The sequence below is a fragment of the Penicillium canariense genome (assembly GCF_028826845.1).
Source record: "Penicillium canariense strain IBT 26290 chromosome Unknown utg000008l_segment0_segment0, whole genome shotgun sequence".
Lineage (NCBI taxonomy): Eukaryota > Fungi > Ascomycota > Eurotiomycetes > Eurotiales > Aspergillaceae > Penicillium > Penicillium canariense.
The window spans coordinates 559,272-573,101 of NW_026622735.1; the positions used below are offsets into that span (position 1 = coordinate 559,272).

The window sequence follows — 13,830 nt, forward strand, 5'->3', positions numbered from 1 at the left end:
GGCGATAAAAAAGCGAAGGAGTCCGGAATAGAATGATGAATTATGATTACTATCAATAAAAGATACCATTTTCAGGAGGTTCGTTCCCAGTTGGCCGGAGATGAGCGCGTGAGTCCTGAAACAAGCTCTGCCAGATGAAAGCTTCGCTGAGCAAGAGCTCAATATCTTTCTCGGTCCAGTCCTTTGTAGGCAGTGCTTGGAGAAACATCATCACCTCCTATGTACTTGCTTCAGCTCTTGAGCCAGATTGTTGATAGATGTATAGAGTACCAACCTGGAAATCCATCTTCACCAACTGATCTGTCCATTTAACCAAGAATGCAGCACAAACGTATAGGTGGAATCGTGAGAAGCCCTGCTCCTCGGCCTGCAACGAATGTCAGTATGAATAGCAACGGCAGGACAGTAAACACGCTGAAGAAAAGAGGAAAGGGCGTACCATATACGTATCCCACATGCGAATCGTGTTCCTTATGCTCATTTCCCGCATGAGCAAACAGTTCATCCACCGGAAACTGAACTGCATAAACTCCACACCCTCTTGTTCTAGATGGTTGGCCAGGGCCAAGTCAATGCGCTTCGTCAAATCCCGTAAGGCTTTGACCTGTCGCTGAATGCCCGGCTGGGCATAAATGTAGTTGTCTTGGATGCCGTCGAGAAGTTTGGTCAGGCACCAGAACGTATCAGCTTCCACCGCATCCAGAACGCTGCGAGGTAGCTGGCCCGGGTCCATGCCCTCTTCAACGTTGAGATCGGTAATGTACACTCCTAGGAAAACCTGCCAAAAAGGGGTAACCAGGTCGTTAATACCTTGCACGTAGCCACTCGCCGGGTGACGAATGGCCCACACATAGAGGATTCGTTCTAGAGACCGTTGAGTGGCCTCGTAGCCATAGAGAGGGATATGAGGGCTGGTCCGAGGAACATCAATACTGATCTGGTGCCAGACGGCCTCGTCCAGTCCTCTTCCACGTCCCATGCTCGAGGCAGGGGGGTTCGTGGCAGCGGAGCTGCCGCGTTCAAAGGCTTGTCGTACTCCGTCCAAATATTCTTTGCGCTTTCTCTCGAGTGTCGATATACGTCGTTCACTATTTGTTGGGAGATATCCAAGCAAAAGTTGCCAGGTCATTGGCCGAACCTCTTCAGGAACCCCAGACCATGCTAGGTCCCGCAACTCGGTAAGAGACACAGTACTAGCCTGCAAAATGCGCTTGAATTTATTGATCCGCGTGATGTGACTCGAATGCATCTCCCTCTCCTTCGGGGAGGCATTGGAGGGTGGGGCCGAGTGATTGATGAGATTCAAAGCGTTTGCAGGATCTGAAGATACCCATGTCAGCATGACTGTTAAACTTGACTCTTTCTGAACTGCTGAATTCTAACCTTGCAAGATATCCTTGTACTGTGGCCGTAGGATTTTCCCTTCGCCCTTGTGCGCAGTTGGGTACATTGGGGTTCCGCGTTCCTCGGCGATATCCGAGCTATTGGCGCGTTGTCTGTTCGCGGCGGCCATGCCGAATCCCAGAGATGTAGGGTTACCTCCCATTGCTCTGCCAGGATCCATATTCTTCGATTGAAAAGGTACCTCCTTCTTTCTGCGCATGCTGGCAAGGCTGGGAAGTCCGAATTCATCTTCATCATCATCGTAAACAATCTCGTCGTCGTCGTCGTCGTCATCTTCATCCTCGGTAGGATCCCGGCTCCATTCATCTACGCCTTGTGTCATGATCCCAGGATATGTTTGTCGGGGAGGTGAGGCTACCACGTTTCCAGATCGGTTCGCCAGGTGCGACGCGGGGTACGGGGCATTTCCCAATGGCCGGGGCGGTGTCTTGGTTCGTTGGTGAGACGACGCGCCTCTATCAAAAGAACAGCAGTCAGAATATCATCGATATAGGACGATGGCGCGAGCTCTGGCTTTCCATAGGGGTACTAACTGAACCATGTTGGCGTGAGAGTATGAGGCGCCAACAACTGTGTTCTTTCCGTAGGCTTTTGACGAACCCTGGTTCAGGGATGCATTCCGACCAGCCCAGAAAGGAGAGTCTGCGCGTCTTCAATGAGGCGTCAGTATATATATAGAAGCAGGAACCTAAAATTAGGCAGACGAAGAGGTAGTGTTATACATACTCGGAGTTGTCTGCACCGCCCGCCAACTTGCATTAGCTATAGAAGAAGCCACAAGGAAACTGGGGGGGGGGGAAAGAGAATACGCACCAACCTGAACCATTTCCTGGATCAACACTCAGTTTCAATTCGGCAATGATCGATTCACAGGGGAATTGGTGTATGCTTACCTGCTGCCCCTTTTTGTCTGTCATGGCTGCTGCTGCTGGGATAGACGGACCGGAATGATCTCAGTGGGTTTCAGATGCGGGGCGGCCCAGGGATATTGTCGTGCGCTCCTCCAGCCGGGCCATAAACCACGCAGAGCTCAGAGATTCATGGCGAGACAACAAAGTTAAAGCGAATGCGGCTTCCAGAATCAACACTGAAAGGGGGTATAGTTGTTGTTGTTGACGTCGTAGCAGTATTGGCCACTTCCTTGGAGAAACGGGGCAGATAACCCCGGCACCAAGGTGCTTATGTAACGCATACATTATTCTCACCGCCTTTGGCTCCGCCTACCAAAATGATCAGCTCCAGCCCGTAAAAGCAACGGCGTGTCAAAATGGATTGTTAATGTAAATGGGCATTCTGTTTTGTTGATTCTGTTAAAGCATTGAGCGAACGGAGTAGTGTATTTTTTTGTTTTTCAGCCGGTTAGCATTAGCGATTTACGACGCTACGGCTTGAGTCTGCCGTGTTGCCTGCATATCCAGGAAAAGTATCTGAACCGTGCGTATGTAAGCCACTTACTCCTCCGCTTTCCCTCCCTACGCTTCTTTACTGACTTCATCTTCTTCTCCCCCACGCATTCTTAGCTGATTCAGACTTCTCGTTTCTTCCCTTCCCACTTTCTTCATCGATCCTGACTCACTTCTATTCCCATTGCTCCCCTAACCTCGTCCCTAATCCTCAGCATCATGGCTGAACCGGAGGAACTGGAGGATGATCTCTTCGCGGATCTGTATGAGTCTTGCTCACCCCTATTTGATGACCGCTTGTCTAACCAACATCGTCTCACAGCTACGATGCTGACGAATCGACGAATCGCGCAACGTCCGCAGTGGAGGCCCCTCAGCCCACAAACCCCACCCCCTCCGCAGTCCCTGTGCAACCTGTTGAAGAATCCGTCGTGCCGAGTTACAACCCTTCGGCCACCGACACATATCCTACACATACTGCTCCCCAGCCAGAATACGGTACAGGTTTCCAGAACGGTTCGGAATATACACCTGCTCACCATGCGGTGACGACCCCCGCCGACAATGAGCAGTCTGGATCAGGTACAGGAATCAAGGAAGACGGGTAAGTGAAATATTCCCCTGTGTTATAGTCAGTTCAATTTTCTTTTTTTTCCCTCAAATGCTGGTGGGCATCTGGCTATGTGCTTCCGGTGTATCTGGGTGGCGTCGGTTGCTGTTCACGGCACAGAATGCGGCTTCTGAGGGTTGAATGTGGCTATGCATTGCTATGAACTACCTCTACAAACTCATAGGAAGAGGGTCGATCGCTGGGAGAATGCAATTGCAAATATGCTCGATTATGAGGGGAGATGAACGGCCAAGTCATACGTGCCCAGTGGACAATTGCGTGGGAAACCTCTTCCCATGCACGATCTTCGGCATCTTCCAGATCTCGTTTTCCTTTCTTCACGAGTCTCTGCAAGTCATCAGAGGCCATCTTTCACGGCGATGGAGATCAGGCAGGCGCAACCTCAGAAGGTCCAGAAACAGGGAGCCTTTGTCCCAGGCAGAGAATATCAAGCAGCGAAAAATACGTGATACAGATCGGACCTTGCCGCAGCCCTTGTTGCGAGCCACCATATAGTACAGCGGATACTATATAGCTTCTTGTCGATACAGTTGATAGAGCAGAGCAAGAAGTAGCAACGCTGTCTGATGGGAGTTGTCACGCCAATGCTACTTAGCTTGGGACTTCTGTTAGACACGCAAAGGTTCTCCAAGTCGAGGCCAGAGACAAAAAGACAGTGACAATTCACTTATTCGCCTGAGAACTTCTCGCTACTGCCTCTTCTGTCTGACTCAATCTTCTCCCGGGGGCATGAGTATCCCACAAAACCCCCCAGAAAGAGAGGGAATATGCGGTCGACTTCGGATTCACGCTCATGTAAACCAAATGGGCGGACCTATCATGGAGCTACATGGGGCTATACGTGCTTGCGCAGTCACCGTATACCGGCAAGATGGACCTTCGTGGACAAGATATGGGCTTCTTCAGGGCTCCAGCGGGCTCCAGACAGTTCAGCATTAGCTGTATTCGTGAATAGCAGCTTAGCGCCACCAGCTCCCTAGCCAGAGCACACTTACAGACACACATTGACACTTTTCACCCTTTCATCTCCGTTTTTCAATGTGGCCTCATTTCTTCCCTCTGTTCTGCTTGTATTGGAGACATCTCTCCTGCTGGCGGATGATGCTAATATGGCTCGGCTAGGAAAATGTTCATTGGCGGTTTGAACTGGGAAACAACGGATCGTATGTACTGCATTACATCGGGGGTGTCTGGTTGATGATAGATTACTATCTATCTGGAGTAACGGTCTGTCTAACCTTGCGGACTCCCAATAGAATCTCTCCGCGACTACTTCTCGCAATTCGGCGAGGTCCAGGAATGTACTGTCATGCGTGATAGCGCCACCGGCCGCTCGCGCGGTTTTGGCTTCCTTACTTTCCGGGATCCGAAGACGGTCAACACGGTGATGGTTAAGGAGCATTACCTGGATGGCAAGATTGTGAGTTACCACGACCGACAAAGGGCGAGCGAGAGAGTCCTCAAGAGAGACACTATCACCCCCTGATCAAGCAATATACGGCTGTCCACCGATCCAGCGGCTAACTATTCTCCCAAGATCGATCCCAAGCGTGCCATTCCGCGCGACGAGCAGGAGAAAACCAGCAAGATTTTCGTTGGCGGCGTCAGCCAAGAAGCCACCGAGCAAGACTTCAAGCAGTTCTTTATGCAATTCGGCCGCGTCGTGGACGCAACCCTTATGATCGACAAGGACACCGGTCGGCCCCGCGGCTTTGGCTTCGTGACCTTCGACAGCGAAGCCGCCGTTGAAAACGCCCTCTCCCGCCCCCTTGAGATCCTCGGCAAGCCGATTGAGGTGAAGAAAGCCCAGCCGCGCGGCAACCTGCGTGATGAGAACCGGGGCGGCCGTGGTGGTGGCCGTGAGGGCTTCCGCGACATGAACCAGGGCGGCGATGCTGGCCAGCAGCAGGGCGGCCAACAGGGCATGGCGGGTGGCATGACCCCCCAGATGATGGCCCAGTACTGGCAGCGTATGCAGCAGTACTTCGCTATGATGCAGCAGCAGATGGCCATGGGCGGCGGCAACATGAACATGGGCGCCATGAACCCGGCCATGATGCAGCAGATGCAGCAGATGCAGATGAAGCAAATGCAAGCGCAGATGGCCGGCGCTGGCCCCCAGCAGTCCGGCGGCATGAGTCCCAACCCCGGCTCCCCGGGTTCCCAGCAGCAGAACATGCCCAATATGATGAACCCGGCCATGATGCAGCAGATGCAGGGTCAACCTCAGGGTCAGCCTCAGGGTCAACCTCAGGGCCAAGCCCAAGGCGGCGGTAGTGAGGGCGCCAGTCCGGGCCCCGGCTACAACCGTCAGCCTGGCGGGCCGGGATACAATGCCCAGGAGCAGATCGCCTTTGAGCAGCAGAAATACGAGCAGCAGCAGGCCCGCCGTGTGATGGACACCAGCCGCGCTTTCTCGCCGTACCAGCAGGGCGGCCCGACTTCGTGGGAGGGTATGTATGACGAGGTGCCTCAGCCAAATATCCCCACTGGCCCGCAGGGCATGACGCGGGGAGGCAGCATAGGTCGTGGTATGTACTCTAATCCGACCGGATCGGGTCGGATCTCCCTTGCAAATACCACTATCCACATCAATCGCAACACCTGCTAACTCGTTCTCCTTCTCCGCAGGTCTCACCCCCCAGCCGCAGAGCGCAGCCCCCGCCAACGCGCCCACCGGCCCACGCAACGCCGGCAAGCCTGGCGCGAACTACCGCGGCGGAGGCCGTGGCGGACACCGTGGTTTCCATCCCTATTCTCGATAGACGTATCTGGTCTAGCCACTGGGTCCTTTCATGTTCTTCTATGCTATGTCTTCTTTTCCCTCTTCTTCCTCTCCTTCCTCCTTTCTGTTCTCTGTTCTACCCATATGTACTTCATTTCCCCTTGCCCCTTCCTACATTTCCCTGAACCTAAATTCGAAATTCGTACGCTGTCGAGTCGCGGGTTTCCTTGTGCTGTGCTGCTGTTTCTTTCCTATCCTGCTCAAATGACGGGGCGAGTCTTAGTTGTGGGGCGCAGCTTGCTGGCTTTCTGTTTATGTTTTCTATTACTTTTTCTTTTCCTCAAAATGATCAGCCGTGAATGCAGTGCGGAAACATGTTGTTTTTCATTCTCTTTCTCTTGTTCTTGTTCAGAGTTTTCAAAATGGGATGTGTCTCGCGTTTTGATGTGTGCGATTGCTATTCTTGGGTGATGGGCTCGTATCGTAGAAGCATATCTCGTATAGAAAGGGGGTCTTGGACTGAAACCCTGCGCATTTGGGGAATGAGGATTTTGTTACTGGGCATTTGTGTTGTTTCAAAGTCGCAATGCATCAATGCCTTCTACTCGTTCTGTGACTGGGTTTCATAAGATTGATGCTATCACATTCGGATGTATCCCTTACTCTCGCCGGAGACCTGGCACCAGCTACAAGACCGACCGACACAGTGGGGAGGTACTACCGTACTGACTAATGAACAAGGTCCCAACTAGTTACTCACTCTACTTGAATTTTCAAAATATCAAAGAGTCCAAAGTAACCATATAATCAAAATTCTATGGCATTTACAAGAACCACAAAAAGGGAATACATTTTTCACCAAGCTGGCAATGACAAGAAAAGGGCGCTGACAGGGTGAGGGAGGACAGAAAGAAGGTCGAGGTCGGGAGGTAAGATAGAAAACAAGGGGGGTGGGGGAATAGAAAAAAGAAAAAAGAAAGAAAGAAAAGTCGGAGTATGTAGAGAGTGTGAGACCAAGTAAAGGTGGGAGTAAGAGGAAGAGGCTAAAGATGGAAAGTGGTAGGTGAGGTGTTATGGCACAAATCCAAGCATAATCAGAAACAAGAGAAACCGGCTGCCATTGAAACACGCTAAACAAAATCAGACAGAAGAAGGCGCTGCCGCGGAGTCTTGACTCAACCACCGGCAGTCCTGTGGGGATTGCACAGGATAAAAGGAAGAAGGGAAGAAAATGAAGAAAAGTTAAAAGCGCAGCGTCGTGACATTAGTAGGCCATGCCGAAGCCAGGGGTTGTCGGCTTCCGGCCCTCGAGCGAGAGACTGCGGCGATGGTCATAGTGTCCGGATTCTTGGCTGGAGCTGCGGCCGTGGGCGACGCCGTAGTCCGCGTAGACCAGGCGATCATTGCCGCCGGTCGAGTCGGGCCGGTGACGTGGGTGATCCTGGTACGGCTCGTAGGGACCGGTGAAGTTGAACTTGCTCATCTCGGCGAAGTCGCGCTTAGGTGGATGCTCGATGAGGAGGGACTCGCGCGCGTCGAGAGGGGTGAGGTCGTCCAGGTCCTTGTTGGAGTTTTCTGGGAGTGTAATAGGTTAGCAGGCGATAACAGGGGATTAGAATTGAAAATTGTGTGGTGGCACTTACCAGCTTCTCTTTGCTTCTTAGTGTGAGGGTTTTCGCGGATGCAAAAGATGATGGCGTTGACGGCGATCAAAATGGCGAGAACACCGGTGAGGGTGGATTGGACGACAATGAGCACGATGCCGGTCACGGTCTTGGTGGTCTGGGAGAGACCAAGTTCCTCGACAAAGACCAGCACACAGGCGACGGACAGAACTCGGACGATTTGGATCGTGAAGTTGATACCCATCGAGGATTTGGTGGCGTAGGGCCGGTTCCACAGCAGCAGAAGCAACATGCAGCATTCCACAACCAGCTGGCCAGTGGTCTGGACCATGCCGTGGCCTTCGGCGCCGGCAATGATACATCCCTTGGCCAAAGCATACACAATGACCGGAACAAACAGCCACCACACACCCTTCTTGTAAGCGTCGTAGAAGAGACTATACTTGCGCCAGGTTTCTTTGTTCTCGTAGAGGCCGGTAGTGTCACCTTCGATCTTCTTGTACTTGCGAGCCATGTAGATGATACGCCACGCGAAGAACGCCAAAACGGCTGTGAAGACAGCCAACGTGATGGCAGCCAGCATCTTGGCTGCCCAGGAGTCACCGTTCCGCAATTGATAGACACAGTACAAAACCCAGATGCTATACAACATGAGAATCATGTTGGTGATCGTGCGTGCCATGATGCCCCAGTAGTCCTTCCGGAATTCAGACAGCTTCTTGGGGAAGTTGCCGTACATGGCCCAAATCTCCAGGATGACCTTGAGCAGAAGGATGCCGACAACAACAATAGCGACGACAATCGCGAAGACCAGAAGCACGGTCATGAAGATGTTCGCCGAGGGGATCATCATCTCCTCTCCATAGCACTTAATGCTGCTTACGGAGAGGTCGCCGCAGTTGGTCGTGCTCGAGGTGCTGCTCGAATTAGAGCCGGAGCTGCTCGACCGGGCCAACAGGCGGTACATCATGTCCAGGCTTCGCTTGGAGGAGGTTCCATTCGAAGACGAGGCGGTGCTCAGGCCGGAGAGGTAGATATAGCTGTTCTGCGTCGTGTTTCCGCCGGTGGCTTTTCGGAAGTCGTCAATGGAATTCTGCATGCTCGCCCACGGAATCAAACCCGTGCTCCAGGCGAAGTTCTTGGTGAAACTCTTGTAGACGGTCGGGTGGCTGACACTCAGCATGCCGTTGGTGGCCATCGAGCCGAACCATCCCATCACGTCACCCACGCCTGGGCTGGAGGAGGATGCACCAGTACTTCCCGCAGAACCGAGAGCAGACAGTCCACTCAGAGCGAGGGCGCCGGCTGCAATACCGGCCGAGGCCCAGGAAACGGCCTTGAGGCTGGCGGTCTTGCCATTGGACAGGTCAGACTCCACACATGCCACGTTCTTGCCGTTCGAGGTGAGAGTCAGCTTGGCTTGGCCATCCAGATCCGGAATGTTGAAGGCGATGGAGGGAATCTGGCTGGCGTATTCATCGGGGACGGTGATATTACCCCGGGCAGCGAAGTGGCCCAATGGGACTAGCGGCAGGAAGGGTCAGCATATACTTTCTTTGTTCTTTCATGTTGATATCATGCCAGAGCGGGATGGGACGAGAAAGGGGAAAGCGCCTCACCAGGGCAGAGCTCCGCAACATGGACCTCGTTCCCACACGGATCAAATTCTTTCGAATAGATTTGGTTGCCGTAGGCAGTCACAGTCAGGGATGCGGTCACATTCTGTTCCTTCGAGTTGGTACCAGCCACATCGAAGACAACTTCTTTGCTTGAGCGAGAGTAGGTGACATCGAGGTCCTGCACTTCGATGTCCGAGTCTGTCATGCACAAGCTGAATCCATTGGTGCTCAGCGTGTCAGCAGCCAGAGCCTGGGGTACAACACCCAGGCCCAGCAGAGCCCAGATGGTCTTGCGCATTTCTTGACCTCAGACGGTTGAGGGAGGGTTCGAGTCCACGAAAGATTACTAGGCAGTTTCGGTTGGGATCGCGCGCGAGCACATCCACGACAGATGCGCGAGAATGGAAGAGTGTATCGAGGCGATCGAGGAACGAGGTTGCGAGCTCGAAAAAGAAACAGGGTCAACCTGCAGTGAGAAGAGAGAAAAGCGAGAAATCAAACGGGCGCAACGGCAGCGGGTGGATCAGGTCGAGGCGAAAGAGTGACTGGAGTCGGATCCAAACGAAAGTAATCAAGTTCTAGAAGCGAGCAGTACCCTCGCGGTCATCAGGGTAGAAGTGGAGGAGAAAAGAAAGTCTCGACCGCGTGAAGGGGTGTGAAGTTGTGGTGTGAGGAGGTGTGAGGGGGGGGTGTGATCCAAAGTAACCCCTGAAGCAGGGCTGATTGGGCCCGGCGCGTTTCAGAGTCTAGACTCCTCGTCCCTCTTCCTACTCTTCTTCTAAAATTACTCTTCGATAGTGGCGGGTTTGAGGATCCTGTCCCTGCTGCGTTTCCGTGATTCCTCTATACGGCTGACTCTTGACATCTGGCTGGAACAGTGGAAGAAAACTTCAGCTCTACTTCTCCCCAGCTGCGACCAGACCAGCAGGAAGGACTACTCCGTTCTCCAACCCACAGATAACCCTGGTCGGCGCCAGTGGGGCCAGCTCCAGCGGGCCGGACTCGCGCTCCCAAGGATGTGCGCCAGCTTAACTGGCTAGCTTGTCCACGGAGAGGCCCAAGACCAGCGCCACGCCCAGCCACAACAGCCAATGTGACGGCGAATGTCCGCGTCCCAGAAAAGCGTGGCAGAGCGTCCCTCATGCTGGGCTCCCATATATATATAGCAGCGGGAACGCAAGGTACCACCTGGGCCCCTCAGGCCGAACCGCTGGCCGGAGGGCTGAATGGCTGGCTGGGGCTGCTGGGCTGCGCTGCTGGGGCTGCTGGAGCGGCCGCCTGAAACCTGGACAACCATGGTCCTGCCAGGCCAACACTGTGTGCGTTACAGCATTACATACCACACTGCGTCGTCCTGCAGGGCTCGCCACTCGGACGCGGATCTTGATGTGCGCTGGTCTAGACGCTCCGGTGGATCGGCCCTTGCAACAAGAGATCTCGCCCTCGATTTTTTGCGACCGATCCAGGGCGAGGCCGTTCCCCCTCCCATTATTCCAATGGTGTGATCGGAGTACTCCGTATCGTTCTCTCGATGTTAGTGTTACGAGTCGAGGAAGGAGCTCATTTCCATTGCCGCCCGGTCGGTCATTAAAAAGTCAAAAGACCCAACCTAATCAACCGTTCCGCCCCCCAAGTGGCCCCCGACGCCATCAACCTGAGACCGGACAAGCGCCGTCATTTCATGCGCGGGATAGTGTGATAGGATGCTATTATTATGCCTGCCATGTCTCACGCCCGCGATTTCCTCAACTGATGATTAGGTACATCGTCTTGTGCATCTCCTCTGGACTCGAGTATGCAGTCTCCCTCTAGTCGGCTCAGCCCTGTCAGCCACCCCGGTCGCCTGGCATGTGGCGTGCGTTGATCTCTCGCCGTGAAGACTGTGAAGATCTCTGCGATCCCGAAATATCCCGGTTATATGAAACGGGCGAAAAATAGGGCCCATCGGCCGTAGTGGAAACCCTAAGTGCATCGTACATGTATAATTCTGTTCAACAATCTACTCTCCTGTTCTTATTTATTCTTATTAAATCGTAAGTCGTGGGGTACCTCGCTACTGAGTCTATACTCGCTGTGTCATATGGATTGTTGATCAGTAAATATAAATGTACCGGGTGGTTGGCTGCCACCCTGCCCCCATTTGTAAAGGAAGGGTCGTGAGCTCCTCAAAGGTATCCATTGCTTCATACTGTTTGTCAAGGCTTACCGACGCCATGCGATTCGGGGACTGAAGGCTACAATTGAAGAGAGCGACTTGAGTGTAGAGGTTGTTGGGCCCTCACCGTCATCCTTTGGCATTTCTGGTGCTAATTCAAACGACACCGCTAGCCTGTATGAGAGTCGCATCCGATCGTCGCCAAAGCAGCCCGCGAAACAGCCGCTATCGAAATATAAAAACCGATAAGCATGGCGTACAGGTCAGGTCAGTCGGACGCCTGGCCGGTTTTCATTCTCAGAATTGTGCTCGAAACTATACAAGACCATCGTGGAATCTGTTCGTCTAGAGTTCGAAATCGAGGCAAGGATAGCTGCGGGTCAATTTATTAGATTCTTAGGCAGTTTGAACCCCTCCAAACCGGCGAAGACACATCAGATTCACCAGAATTATAACTACTTATGAGCTTTGGGGGGGGGGAGCAAGTTGACTAGGCTAAAACTCACCAATCTGTTGACAACTGCATCCCTCGTAGTGTCCTGGTGCGCTACACAAACGAGTGGCGTATTTACCCCAGAAAGCAAAGCAATCGAGCCGGGATGACTCGTGTGTGGGATGTAATCAGCATTATTTCATTTTGATTGAGTATTCTTATCAACTATGGGATCCATTGTTTGTTATACATCCATTCATCCCTACTACCGCCCATGAACCCCTGTGTCCACTGTCCGACAATCGCGCCGCACTGGATCCCCCATAACATATCAAGGCAGACAATAGACACCTCATTCCTGGGATTGAAGGATCCACGAACCAACGACGGCGTCAGTACGATGTATCCACAGCCCAAGAAATCACAGAAAAGCGGTCCATTAAGCCCTCTTTCTCGTTTACTTTCGTCCCGACTGAGCCTGCGACTCTCGCATCGCCGCTCTCGCACTGCGACTGCCTCCCAACTTGGGCCCTTTCGGCACCTCGGTCTTAGTAGCCGTCTTCGTGACGGTGCGTGTCCGCCGGCGCGACTGGATTGCGTCCAAGAAATCTCGCCGAAACTGTTCCGCAATGCGATCATCTGCAGCCTCGTCATCAGCCTGCAGTTCCTCCTCGGGTTCGTCGTAGACGTCCACTGATGAGACACATAGGTCAGCAAGCCGTGGCCAAATCCATGGACACTATTTGGGGTCAGGGCTATACGTACGTTTGCTTTCCCGCAATACTTCCTCCACCAGCCGGTCACGCTCGACGTCCGCGCTGGTACGTCGCTTGCGGTTGCGCCACGGCTTTGCCGTTGGTCCAGTGCGCTCTGTCGGCGGACCAGACTCGCCAGATGCGGGCGAGTCTTCGTCGCCGGCGAGTCGGCGGGTGGCAGCTTCGGTGCGCGCGATATTTTGCAGCTTCGTCTCTTGTCCGAGATCGATTTCATGCAGCTTGCCTAATGATGCGGGCAGGCGTTCTTGCTGCGCCTGTCCCGGTATTGATGGTCCGCCAAATGTTGGTTGCGAGGCCGATTGGTCCGCATTCGAGCCATCTGGAAGCGGGCTGCGGTGGTAACGCTTAGCCATCTCGGAATCTATATAAGCCATCCTTATTTTGTTAGTCCACATCGCTGCATTATCATGCTAGTGGGAAGGGGATTCTTCGTACATGTGCCGGTCCACATCCACCGACTGGCCCGTATATGCTGTGAACCGGTCCCCCACCGCTGGAATGGTTGCTTTTTCCTGGTCCCCAACCGGACCCAGCGCCATCTGACGGCTGTCGTCCTTGCCTATAAGTCGCGATGTGGCGGAGAATCCAATACCTCCTTTTCGAGCAGGATTTGGTCGGCGGAGACGCACTACCCCGGGCTCTTGTGTTGAGTCCTCATCACCGTCTAGATGCGAGCGTGAGTCGGCTCCGCGAAGGTCCTTGTCACTGCTCTCAGTGACTGGTTCGGCAGCTGGGCTGGCTGTCTCATGGGGGTCATCTGGGCGGCGTCGGGCAAACTTGCGTCGCTTCGCGGGGCGAAAGAGGGTTTCAGGTGGAACGTCGACCTCTGTATCCATAATCGTACTGTGCATGTGGAAATGTGTGTTCGAGTAAAGAAGGAAGGGAAAGCAAAAGGCGAAAGTGTAGTGGTGCAGGTGAGGTCATCTGCCAAGCAGACGGGCAATCAAACTGTCCGCCCAATGCCAAAGCTGCCCTCCCGCACCGAAAAGAACCGCCCTTCCCCAACCCTCCCTTGGTCCTCCGTGCATGGTCTCGCCTTGAATTGTCAACACCGGCCGA

The 13,830-nt window shown here is 53.4% G+C and overlaps 6 protein-coding genes across 6 annotated transcripts; 2 read left to right on the forward strand and 4 right to left on the reverse strand.

Moving 5' to 3' along the window:
- Positions 1-52: 52 nt before the first annotated feature.
- N7482_010199 (GTPase-activating protein GYP1) lies at positions 53-2,321 on the reverse strand (the record flags this gene model as incomplete). Its single annotated transcript, XM_056692323.1, has 8 exons — positions 53-217; positions 275-367; positions 440-1,320; positions 1,384-1,859; positions 1,938-2,054; positions 2,131-2,156; positions 2,222-2,233; positions 2,298-2,321. The coding sequence occupies 8 exons, from the start codon at positions 2,319-2,321 to the stop codon at positions 53-55; spliced, it is 1,794 nt and encodes a 597-aa protein (XP_056538280.1).
- Positions 2,322-3,026: 705 nt separating this feature from the next.
- Positions 3,027-3,415, forward strand: N7482_010200 (RNA-binding protein; the record flags this gene model as incomplete). The annotated part of the gene is made up of 2 exons (XM_056692324.1): positions 3,027-3,070; positions 3,130-3,415. The coding sequence occupies 2 exons, from the start codon at positions 3,027-3,029 to the stop codon at positions 3,413-3,415; spliced, it is 330 nt and encodes a 109-aa protein (XP_056538281.1).
- A 49-nt stretch (positions 3,416-3,464) lies between these two features.
- Positions 3,465-3,786, reverse strand: N7482_010201 (uncharacterized protein; the record flags this gene model as incomplete). The annotated part of the gene is made up of 2 exons (XM_056692325.1): positions 3,465-3,547; positions 3,678-3,786. 2 exons carry the CDS (start codon positions 3,784-3,786, stop codon positions 3,465-3,467), a joined length of 192 nt encoding a protein of 63 aa, XP_056538282.1.
- Positions 3,787-4,564: 778 nt separating this feature from the next.
- On the forward strand, positions 4,565-6,203 carry N7482_010202 (RNA-binding protein; the record flags this gene model as incomplete). Its single annotated transcript, XM_056692326.1, has 4 exons — positions 4,565-4,601; positions 4,695-4,858; positions 4,976-5,969; positions 6,070-6,203. 4 exons carry the CDS (start codon positions 4,565-4,567, stop codon positions 6,201-6,203), a joined length of 1,329 nt encoding a protein of 442 aa, XP_056538283.1.
- Positions 6,204-7,427: 1,224 nt separating this feature from the next.
- Positions 7,428-9,705, reverse strand: N7482_010203 (transient receptor potential ion channel family protein; the record flags this gene model as incomplete). Its single annotated transcript, XM_056692327.1, has 3 exons — positions 7,428-7,738; positions 7,807-9,312; positions 9,408-9,705. The coding sequence occupies 3 exons, from the start codon at positions 9,703-9,705 to the stop codon at positions 7,428-7,430; spliced, it is 2,115 nt and encodes a 704-aa protein (XP_056538284.1).
- Positions 9,706-12,452: 2,747 nt separating this feature from the next.
- Positions 12,453-13,622, reverse strand: N7482_010204 (telomere length and silencing 1 family protein; the record flags this gene model as incomplete). Its single annotated transcript, XM_056692328.1, has 3 exons — positions 12,453-12,688; positions 12,761-13,146; positions 13,207-13,622. 3 exons carry the CDS (start codon positions 13,620-13,622, stop codon positions 12,453-12,455), a joined length of 1,038 nt encoding a protein of 345 aa, XP_056538285.1.
- Positions 13,623-13,830: the final 208 nt, after the last annotated feature.